Source organism: Rhinopithecus roxellana, chromosome 11 (assembly GCF_007565055.1).
Source record: "Rhinopithecus roxellana isolate Shanxi Qingling chromosome 11, ASM756505v1, whole genome shotgun sequence".
NCBI classification, from domain to species: Eukaryota; Metazoa; Chordata; class Mammalia; order Primates; family Cercopithecidae; genus Rhinopithecus; species Rhinopithecus roxellana.
The window spans coordinates 14875941-14887557 of record NC_044559.1 but is presented as its reverse complement, the minus strand read 5'-3'; the positions used below and the strand labels follow the sequence as shown (position 1 = coordinate 14887557).

The 11617-nt window shown below is 45.2% G+C and overlaps 1 protein-coding gene and 1 non-coding gene across 2 annotated transcripts; one reads left to right on the top strand and one right to left on the bottom strand.

Moving 5' to 3' along the window:
* The first annotated feature begins 24 nt into the window (after positions 1–24).
* Positions 25–128, top strand: LOC115900527. Its single transcript, XR_004060212.1, has one exon. It is a non-coding gene; the product is annotated as a U6 spliceosomal RNA (small nuclear RNA).
* Positions 129–3063: 2935 nt separating this feature from the next.
* Positions 3064–7905, bottom strand: LOC104659397 (cathepsin L1-like). The gene is made up of 8 exons (XM_030941131.1): positions 7748–7905; positions 6703–6839; positions 5964–6086; positions 5717–5863; positions 5287–5511; positions 4648–4810; positions 3938–4055; positions 3064–3439 (listed from the first exon to the last, which is right to left on the bottom strand). The coding sequence occupies exons 2-8, from the start codon at positions 6826–6828 to the stop codon at positions 3340–3342; spliced, it is 1002 nt and encodes a 333-aa protein (XP_030796991.1). The 5' UTR covers positions 6829–6839; positions 7748–7905; the 3' UTR covers positions 3064–3339.
* Between the last annotated feature and the right edge of the window lie 3712 nt (positions 7906–11617).

Below are 11617 nucleotides of genomic sequence, written 5' to 3'. Positions count from 1 at the left end.
CTTACATTAAAAAAGAATGATCTCATGCTCACTTTGTCAGCACATATACTAAAATTGGAACAATACAGAGATTAGCTGGGGCCCTGTGCAAGGATGACATGCAAATTCATGAAGTGTTTCATATTTATTTTATATATATATATGCCTGTAATCCCAGCACTTTGGGAGGCCAAGGTGTGCAGATCACTAGATCAGAAGATCGAGACCATCTTGGCCAACATGGTGAAATCCCATCTCTACTAAAATACAAAAATTAGCCAGGCATAGTGGCAGGCACCTGTAATCCCAGCTACTCGGAAGGCTGAGGCAGGAGAATCGCTTCAACCTGGGAGGCAGAGTTAGCAGTGAACCAAGATCATGCCATTGTGTTGCGGGAAGTCAGGGACCTCGAATGGAGGGACCAGCTGAAGCCATGGCAGAAGAACATAAATTGGACAGATTTCATGGACATTTATTAGTTCTCCAAATTAATACTTTCATAATTTCTTACGCCTGGTGAGTGTCAGGGTTCGGCCCCGCCCACCGCCCTTGGACATAAATTGTGAAGATTTCATGGCTATTTATCACTTCCCCAATCAACACTCTTATAATTTCCTATGCCTGTCTTTACTTTAATATCTTAATCCCGTCATCTTCATGAACTGAGGATGTATGTCACCTCAGGATCCTGTGATGATTGTGTTATCTGCACAAATTGTTTGTAGAGCATGTGTGTTTGAACAATAGGAAATCTGGGCATCCAAAAGGAACAGGATGGCTGCAATTTTCAGGGAATAAGGGAAATAACCATTGGGCCTGACTGCCTGTGGGACCAGACAGAACAGAGTCATATTTCTTTTCTTACAAAAGCGAACAGGAGAAATATCACTTAATTACTTTTCTCATCAAGGAACAACTGTGAGAAATAGAATGCATTCCCGGGGTAGGTCTCTAAAATGGCCACTCTGGGAGTGTCTGTCTTCTATGGTTACAGATAAGGGATGAAACAAGCCCCAGTCTCCTGCAGTGCCCCCAGGCTTATTAGGATTAGGAAATTCCTGCCTAGTAAATTTTAGTCAGACAGGTTGTCTGCTCTCAAACCCTGTCTCCTGATAAGATGTTATCAGTGAGAATGCATGCCCAGTGGGACATGAAACTTCATCAGCAATTCTAATTTTGCCCTGGTCCTGTGATCTCGCTCTGTCCCCATTTGCCTTGTGATATTTTATTGCCCTTGAAGATAAAATGTACCAGATAGAGGCAGAGTAGAAGGAAAAACTGAACAACAAACGGCATTTGTGCCAGCTGGAGGGATAAACACCCTCTAAGGAGCATCTCAAGGTTTCCACAAGATTTCAACAGGGTCACCCCAGTTCACAGGCAGGTGGAGTGTCTTCAGTGTATGGCCAATCACTGTTGGACAAACAGGAGATGTTTTCCCCAGGATACCCTGCACTAGACTCGGCATCTTTTTAGTCTTCTTCCTATTCTGTCTCCTTCCCAGCACACTGACACTGGAAGCACACTGTGTCATCACATGAGCAATTCACAGGTGAATTGCTGAAATACCTCACAAATACCTCACAATGTACAGTACACAACGTACATGAAATACCTCACAAATGCACAGTACTTTACCTGCTGACAAATCCCCATGTAGTAGGTAAGAAAGATATTATTATTCACATTTATCTATTGGAACTTGGGGGCACACAGAGTGTTTAAATTACCTGTCCAAGGGCACCCAAGTCACTTGCCTCTTGTGTTTCCATTATACAATGGCTTAGTGATTCTTTCTTCAGATGGTTGTTGTGAAGGGTGAATGGAATTAAATCAAGTCTGTGTGGAAAGGGCCTGGAGCATGGGTTCTCAATGCAGGGTGACTACTGTTAGCAGCAACTAGTTATGGTAATGACCGTGATGATGATGGGGAAATAATAATACCTTGAAGTAATAATAATAATAAAGTTGAAGTCAGAACGATCCCCCCAAATGTATGAAAATTAGGGCAATGAATTACATCTATAAAATGAGTTAGTTTGTAAATCGTGAGAAAATGGGCATCCTCAGGTACTGCAGGTAGAAACACACAATGGAATAACTCTTGTCAGCAAGCTAATCCATTCCCAGGCATTACTTTTTTTTTTTTTTTTGAGGCAGAGTCTGGCACTGTCACCCAGGCTGGAGTGCAATGGCACGATCTTAGTTCACTGCAACCTCTGCCTCCCAGGTTCAAGCAATTCCCCTGCCTCAGCCTCCCAAGTAGCTGGGACTATAGGCGCACACTACCATGCCCAGCTAATTTTTGTATTTTTAGTAGAGATGGGGTTTCACCATGTTGGCCAGGATGGTCTTGATCTCTTGACCTTGTGTTCCGCCAGCCTCGGCCTCCCAAAGTGCTGGGATTACAGGCATGATCCACCGCCCCCAGCCCAGAATTTGCTTTCTAACAAGTTCCCAAGAGATGCAGGTGCTACTGGTCAGTGACCCTCTGCTCAAAACCGCTGCCCTAGGAGATGGGGGCTCTTCTATGCCCCATTTTTACAGGTAAGGCTGGTCATGGCAGTGGGAGATACAAAATAAGGGTGGGGTCAGGTTCCTTTCTAAAAACCCCTCCTAGTGAACCACAGGCAGAGCAGGTATGGCTTAGAACCCAGTTTCGTGCTTGACTGCTGATGTGGTTTGACTGTGTTCCACCCAAATCTCATCTTCAATTTTAGCTCCCACAATTCCCACATGTTGTGGGAGGGACCTGATGGGAGGTAACTGAATCACGGGGGCAGGTTTTTCCCATCCTGGTCTCATAATAGTGAATAAGTCTCACGAGAGCAGATGGTTTTATAAGGGGAAATCCCTTTCGCTTGACTCTCATTTTCTTCTCGTCTGCTGCCATGTGAGACGTGCCTTTCACCTTCCATCGTGATTGTGAGGCCTCCCCAGCCACGTGGAACTGTGAGTCCATTAAGCCTCTTTCTTTTGTAAATTGTCCAGCCTTGGTTATGTCTTTATCAGCACCGTGAAAACAGACTAATACAATTACACAAAAAAGTCAGTGCATCAAAACAGAAAGAAGTCCACCAGTACATTTGAAATTACATTTTATTTAAACAGGTAAAAATGTGTATATCTTTTTAAAATGAAAATACAAAGTAAGCAAATCAATAATACAAACATGTTTATAGCAGTAATTAAAATAGAGGTAACATTTACCAATATGAAAATATCAGAATTCCAATCACACTTGGATCTTCAGTGATTGAAATGTGCATTCCACACAGCAGGGGCTGGTAGACTGAAGATAAATTCCTCCTCTGGATGTGCTATCCTCAGTCAAGTTCTTCCTCATCACCATTCATCAGCTCACACAGTGGGGTAGCTGGCTGCTGTGGCGATTCCACAGTTATTCCTCCGGTCTTTGGCCATCTTTATGTAGCCATCCATGCCCCAGTTTTTACCCCAGCTGAAAGGAGAACAGGTTTTCCGTTTCAGAGGAAGGATAAAGCACTTTGGGTTATTAACTTAAACAGTGTGCCAGAAGCCACAGGCTTAACATAAAGAGTCAGGAGAGGCCGATGTTCCTTTTCATCCCTTATACATTCTTGAGTCAAAACCTGCATATCACTTCAATCCCACGCCCAAAACTGTGACCTTTCACAGAACTGCAAAATCAGAAACAGAAAAAGGACCGGATGTCTTTCCAGCCAGGTATGCTTCAGAATTAAGAAAATGTTCAGAATTTAAACATGCAATGGGACAAATACCATGTTAATATCCCCAGCATGCTTGTGACAGTATCTTGATGTTACAATCAATCATTAATATTCTGTGTTCTATCTAAGGGGGATAAAGACTTCTGGGATTTCAGAAATGGGATTAAGGGCTTATGGTATGTAAATACTGATTGCAAAAAAGGATTCCCCTTTGAATTTCAACTATAAGCCTTTCTGGCAAGTTATACCTGTTCTTCACCAGCCAATATTTATTGTTATCTGAGTCTGCTCCTTCATAGCCATAGCCAACTGCCAGCATAGCATGATCTAGGCCTTCAGGGTCACAACGTGGCTCAAAATAAATTCCTGAGAGAATAAAATGAAGGCTGGATGAGAAGTTCCCAAGGACACCTGACAGTAACCCACCCTGTCACCCACAGGGAGGGAGGCATCTCTAAAATCAGTGAAATGACACACAGTCCAGATCGGGCTTAACAAGATCTATTGTTATCAAAGCTAGGGAATTAGGCTCTCATCCACAACGAGCAGAAATAGAAATTAGCATAAGTCCTTCATAAAAAAACTTTCCTACAGGCATAAAAGACCACTCATTTTAAGCTTGTAATTCTACTCTAGAATATCAGTCTTAAAAATAGCGCAGAACACCAAAATCCTTGAATCAAAAGGGTCTTTTCAGATTTAATCACAGAATTAAAAATCTTTCTAAAAATTTTAAGAATACAACAATTAGAGAATATTTAAGTAAATTAAACTATACTATAAATAACATAGCTATTTAGAAAAAGTTATGAAGTACATGTATTCATGGAGATATGTTCAAAGTAATATCAAACAGAAGCATTGGGTATGATTATTACATGTATAGAGTCCATCATGCTGGTGTGCCATGGTGGTTTACTTTTTTTCTGCAATAATTTCTATGAAGAAAGATGCTTACCTTTTTTGTAGAACTGGAAGGAGAAATGGCTTGCATCAACAGCAACAGAGACGGGTCCCACAGTTGCCACTGCCTTCGCCAGGTCCTTCTCCCATGAAGGGATGTCCACGAAGCCAGTGTCATTAGCAACAGAATACTTGGGATTGTACCTACAGGTTTTAACCTTTTAATGGTAAAGAGGGAAGCGATTTGATTACTACCATCCTTCTCCCAGGGAACGTAAGTCAGAACCACAATACTCAGCAGTTTGCAGCATAGAATAAGTCAACACTGTCACAAATCATCCAAGGAAGTGAAATGTTGTTATTAATAGTTAATTTGAAACTGAAAATTAGCTCAGTTCTCTTCAGCAAGACCCCTAGGTTTACTTTCCATAAGACGTTTTTTGCAATGGAGACATCTGTATTATGTGTAGAATGGTTTGTATATTCTCCATGTTACACAGAAGCAAGAACAGCTGCATGTTAACCATGTAATCACAGAACTGTGCAAAGGCTATAACTTATAATGACAACACAGACAGTTTGCAGATAGAGATTCCACCATCTAAAATGGGAATTCTGAAAAGTGTCTGTTATCTCTGAAAGTGTCCCAGTAAAACAAGGCAGGAACGGCATCAAGAAAAGGAGCTCCATTTACCTTTCCTTCATATGGATAGGATGCCTCAGAGTCCAGGCCTCCGTTCTCTTGAACATACCGGAAGGAATTATCCATGAAACCACCGTTGCAGCCCTCGTTGCCTTGAGGCCAAGAGCAGTCTACCAGATTCTGCTCACTCAGTGAAATAAGTTTGCCTGTTTTCCAGAACATCTGCCCTTCCAGAGCACCAGTGGCACTAAAAGCCCAACAAGAGCCACACATACCCTGAAAAGAGAATAAAAAAGCTGATAGCCACACACACACACACACACACACACAGAGCAAGACTTTTAACAACAGCTCATATATCTAAATACTCCTTTAAAAAGTGAATTGCATGTTGCTGCACACTCTACCATAGCACAAAGGTCAATTGCTTCTTGGCTTTCCTGGGGTGATGATAGGAAGTCTGAACCTAACACAGTCTCACCTGATTCTTCACAGGAGTCACGTAGCCTTTCTCTCTCCAGTCCACAGATGTGGGGATCTCAAGAAGAAGACGTTCCTGGAATTCCTTCCCCTTCCTGTGCTTCTGGTATTGAAAACCATTCATCACCTGCCTAAATTCTTCATTGGTCTTCAAGGAAAAGTAAATAAAATGTCAAAAAGCAAAAGATTAATTTGGTAAAGAACTGAGGAGGAGAAGCACAGAGTTCGGCAGTCCACAGCATACTTACCACGTCTCCAAAGGCGTTCATGGCCATTGTGAAGTTGTGTTTCCCTTGACTGTATTCTTGATTGTGCTGCTCAATCATCTTCATGTTCTTTTCCCACACTGCTCTCCTCCATCCTTCTTCATTCTAAAGCAAACATGTAACTGATGCTTTTTTTTTTTGAGACGGAGTCTTGCTATCGCCCAGGCTGGAGTGCAGTGGTGCGATCTCGGCTCACTGCAAGTGCTTCCTCCTGGGTTCACGCCATTCTCCTGCCTCAGCCTCCCGAGTTGCTGGGACTACAGGTGCCCGCCACCACACCCAGCTAATTTTTTGTATTTTTTTTTTTTTTTTAGTAGAGACGGGGTTTCACCATGTTAGCCAGGATGGTCTCAATCTCCTGACCTCGTGATCTGCCCGCCTCGGCCTCCCCAAGTGCTGGGATTACAGGCGTGAGCCACTGCGCCCGGCCGATGCCCTTCATTTCTAATTAAAACCCGACATATGCTAACCAAGTGAATCTTCAGACAGAGATGTAACAGTAACCATGGCCACGGGAGGCGTGACACCTCTGGGAGATGTTCTCCAAGCTCAGACCCAACAAGGGTGTACGCCAATATCGTGCTCATAATCAGTGCTGTTAAGTTATTGCATTAGGTTATTGGTAAGAGCTGGCCTCTAGAAGCTACTCTCCAGCCATATGATCCCAAAAGTAAGGCCCATCTCTCTGGGGTTCCCCTGGACAGTTTCAGATGCCACCAACCATGCCATATAATTTCTTATGCTTTGCTTTCCACTTGGTCCATTGTGCATCTAAACTGTGGTCACGTGTTAGAGCAGCTGAGGCAATTCCCAGGCAAAAGGCAGCCAGGAGGAGTGAAGGATTCATGTCTCAAAAATCTAGAAAGGGAAAAGAAATGAGGATCTGATTAGACCCATCCTAAAAAGCCATTTTACTGCTACCTGAGAAACTAGGGCCACCATGGTAGAATAAAAATATTTAAATTATTCTTCCAAGCATTTACATAAGGACTGCGGAAGAGGCTGGAGAAATACAGGGCAAGTGGAGATACTGGATGGAACCACCAAAATGAAAAGCAGCCTGTCCAGAACTGTAGGCGCTGAAACAGGTCTATGGGACCATAACTTAGGCTATGAAAAGGATAGAAAGGTACCTTATGGGCGAGAAGCTTAAGGCAACAACCAGGAAACTAGGAAACCATTGGCCCAGGTTTTGTACCAACTAGGCTGAGGTCATCCAGGCAAAACCTCATTAACGAAGACATCTAATTTCAAGAAGGGACAAAGGGATCCCCAGTAATTGGGAAGTCACTTCGCACCTTGTTCTTGGCTAATACACAGCAGAAGGTGAAGTATGTTTTCCAAATGCCCCTTGTAATGAAACAGTTCTTGAATGTCTTCCCAGGAGAAACTGAGAAGGAGAGCACCTACCTACCGCGGCTCCCGCAGGCCTGCAGTCCTGCAGGTGGGCCAGTCCTGCCAGCACTCCAACTCCCCTCACAGAGCATAAACTGAATCAGGTGGCCGAACCACAGGAAACCAGAGTCCCCAGTGTCCGCGCCCACACAGGGATACACAGTTTCCCAGGCTTTGGGCTGGGGACCCAGGTCAGGTCCCTGCCTCTTGCTCCTGCCCTCCGCTCACGCTCACTGCGGCCCCAGGACGTGGGTGGTGTTGCAGGGAGCATGGGGCGCTCCTGCCTGATTTGCCGGGGTCGAGCCTCCCGGTCCCACTCCACCAGCCCTGGGAATACTGCGGCCTGGCACCCCCGAAAATCCCTCACTCACAGAGCTGAAGGACTTGCTGGGTCCCTGGTGGCTCCTGTCCAATCTTAGCCCACTGGGGTGTCAGCTGCAGTAGCCAAAGGTGGACAGGCACAGTGAGCAGGTGCTGGGTCCAGGAGTCTCCTGTCGCCTAAGGCCGCCGGAAAGCAGCTAATTGATCTATAAAACCCCTAGCCTCCCTGTCCCCTTGCCGCCCAGTCAGGCCCGCCCCCACCGCCTGCCCGCACTGCGATTGGCTGCGCCAGCCGCTGGGCGGGGCTTCCCGGAGTGCTGACTCTTGGCATGTGGAGGTAATCTTAGATTTTAAAATGGAAAACTGGGCCTCACAAAAGCAGTTGGGAAAGTGACCTGGAGATTGTTTCTAAGGCAGTGTCCAGCTGTACCAAGCAAAGGATGATAAGTACAAAGTCAGAGCTTCATAACTCTTGATGATTGATTCATTCACTTAAAGCAAGACTTCATGGGAAGAAGAATGGCTGAGTGGAGGAGACTGGAAAGTCCCCTTGCCTCAGTGGAACCGGGGGACGGGAGCTGGGGGCTACGAAGAGAAGGGTCGGGGGTCTCCCTGGAGGGTTCCGATCAACTAAATACCCTATTTAATGCCCTGGGCGAGTGGTTTATGAAAAGAAGTTTACAGGAGCCCTGTGTGCATTTTCAGCCTAACCCTGTTTTTCCCTGAGGCCTAGAATTTTTGATTAAAATCTCCTACAGGGCTGAGAGCCAAAGGACTCTGGTCCAGTGGTTCCTGTTTAGTCCACAGCAAAGGTGGGGCCCGTTGGAAGAACGCACAACCCGCAGGCAGAAGCTTTATCTCCCAATTAAGGGTATAGAAGAATCTGGGCGTGTTGCCGGTGGCTCATGCCTGTAATCCCAGCACTTCAGGAGGCTGAGGCAGGCAGATCACTTGAGCCCAGTAGTTCGAGACCAGCGTGGGCATCCTGGCGAAACCCCATCTCTACTAAAAATACACAAATTAGCCGAGTGTGGTGGCCCGCGCCTGTGGTCCGAGCTAGTCAGGAGGCTGAGGCACGAGCATCGCTTGAGCCCGGAAGGTTGAGGTTATAGTGAGCCGAGATCGCACCACTGCACTCCAGCCGGGGCGAGAGGAGACCCTGTCTCAAAAAACAAAACTAAACTAAACTAAAAAAAAAAAAAAAAAAAAAAAAAAAAAAAAAAAAACTAAAAAAAACAGCAGACAAAAAAACAACTGGTAGGAAAACACACCCTTGAAACACATGATGAGATGATCAAGACCAGACCCTAGAAGAGTGGGGACTGGCTGAGTGGGTATCCAGAGACCATGGGCGTTTCATGCGATGCGTTGTTTCCAGTCTCCTCCACTCAGCGATTCTTCTTCCCATGAAGTCTTGCATTAAGTGAATGAATCAATCATCAAGAGTTAATGGGCCGGGCGCGGTGGCTCAAGCCTGTAATCCCAGCACTTTGAGAGGCCGAGACGGGCGGATCACGAGGTCAGGAGATCGAGACCATCCTGGCTAACATGGTGAAACCCCGTCTCTACTAAAAAATACAAAAAAAAAAAAAGTAGCCGGGCGAGGTGGCGGGCGCCTGTAGTCCCGGCTACTCGGGAGGCTGAGGCAGGAGAATGGCGTGAACCCGGGAGGCGGAGCTTGCAGTGAGCTGAGATCCGGCCACTGCACTCCAGCCCCGGCGACAGAGTGAGACTCCGTCTCAAAAAAAAAAAAAAAAAGAGTTAATGAAGCTCTGACTTTGTACTTATCATCCTTTGCTTGGTACAGCTGGACACTGCCTTAGAAACAATCTCCAGGTCACTTTCCCAACTGCTTTTGTGAGGCCCCGTTTTCCATTTTAAAATCTAAGATTACCTCAGTAATCTTGCTTTACAGCAAGTGGGCATGGAGCCTGACAGATATATTTAAACTAAGTTATGGACAAGCTGCTTGGTGCATTAGGTAGCAGAGGAGCTAACCTTGTGGGACATCTCCCCACATTCGTAATATTCACCCCTAAATCTATAATCAATAAATGCTTGTTTGGAGGCCATAGAAACTCTTCCTGAGATTTGACCTGTGTCTTCTGCCATCTGCCTGATTTCTCCCCATAGAATAGGAAAACACTGTGTAGGAGATATTGTGAATAGAATTATGAATATAGAGTGGGCGTGGTGGCTCACGCCTGTAATCCCAGCACTTTGGGAGGCCAAGGTGGGTGGATCACCTGAGGTCAGGAGTTCAAGACCATCCTGGACAACATGGCGAAACCCTATCTCTATTAAAAATACAAAAATTAGCCAGGCATGGTGGCAGGTGCCTGTAATCCCAGCTACTCAAGGGGCTGAGGCAGGGACAACCGCTCAAACCTGGGAGGAAGAGGTTGCAGCAAACTGAGATCGCACCACTGCACTCCAGCCTGGGAGACATAGCGAGACTCCATTTCAAAAAAATATATATATAAATAGAAAATGCAGTGATTCAAATAAGCAACTATTAGTTCCTCAGATCAGAACCATGAGTTCTAACTAGACTCTTATGGTATTTCCTCTGGTATCTTAGCAATGATACTGAATAAAGATCAGACTCCTTATCCAGCGGGTGGGATAGTTCTCAATAATAGAAGCTGGGTTCTCAGGGGATCCTGTGGATGTAAGGATGAAGGATAGAAGCACTTGGGACCATATCTGCAGGTCTGATTTGAGAACAACGAGACCAAGACAGGAAGGCAGCAACTGCTGAGGGGTGGGAGTAGGGAGGAAACAGGACACAAGAAAATAAGTATAAACCACCAGACTGCAGTCAATGATCAACAAAAGTTCCGAAGTTTATATTGAGAAGAGTTCCCTTGTTTGGGGTTTGAAAAGATTATATAAGGGATTCGGGTTGCTTGATTTTTTTCATTCTTTTTCTTTTATGTGGTCTCAATTTTTTTGTAAAAAAAAAAAAAAAAAGAATGCCTTATGTTTGCCTTTAGAACTGGTGAATGAATGAACCTCACTTTTTTAATACCTGAGATTGTCACTGAAGCACTGTCACCTAATTGAGGCTTAAAAATCTGACACTGAATTTATCCTAGATGATAAGGTGCAAATCTCTTGTCTCCTGGAAATGATCAGGCAAGGAAACACCCAGGAGGCCCCGGGCAAAATGCCCTCCTGGAAGCTGGTGGGGGAGGAAGATGCTGAAGCCCAGTATGGTCCCTGGAGCATGCATTATTGTTTGTTTGACCATACATTAGTCAGGCTTCTGAACCTTCTGCTATACCCATCTATGCACTTTTTGTAAAATTCAGTTTTAGCAAATTACCCTGCTAAGTCAGTTTAGCTGCCAGGAATCCCCGTCTGCTATATACTGATCAGGGTCCTCATCCCCCACCATCCCGCAGCTGATGTCAGATAACCTTGGCCTGTGCTCAGCGAGAATCCCGTTAGATCAGTTTAGCCAGAATCCTCCCTTACCCCTGATGTTCCCTCGTAGTCATTTCCTATTTGCTAACGCCCATCCTCCTCCTTGACTATAATTCCCACTGCCTTGTGCTGGATTCAGAGTTGAGCACAATTGCTCTCCCCCACTGTAAGAACTACTTGCAGTACTCCTAGACCTACATATGTGAACCTGTTTCTTTAACAGTGACTCACCTGTATTTTTCTCCTTTCAACTTGACACTGACTGAGGCTTATCCACATCAAAGTGGAACGACTGGCCCCGGGTGATCCTCGAGGCTTCACCTTGATGGACTGCAGGCTCACATTCCACTTTTTCTGATGCCTTCTGGCTTCCAGAGTCCAGTTTGCCAAACAAGTGATGGAGGTTGGAAGGAGGGAGGAGGTGACAGAGGTGAAGGAGGGTAAATTCTTCTCTAAGCCCTACTTGCCCCGACAGCTGCAATTGAGGTTGG

Excerpts from the sequence above, each read along its gene's own strand:
- LOC104659397 (XM_030941131.1), bottom strand. The coding sequence starts at position 6,828 with ATGAATCCTTCACTCCTCCTGGCTGCCTTTTGCCTGGGAATTGCCTCA. Across the intron at positions 6,087-6,702 it reads ATAAGAAATTATATGGCATG|AATGAAGAAGGATGGAGGAG; the intron begins GTTGGTGGCATC and ends TGTTTGCTTTAG. Across the intron at positions 5,864-5,963 it reads TGAACGCCTTTGGAGACGTG|ACCAATGAAGAATTTAGGCA; the intron begins GTAAGTATGCTG and ends TTTTCCTTGAAG.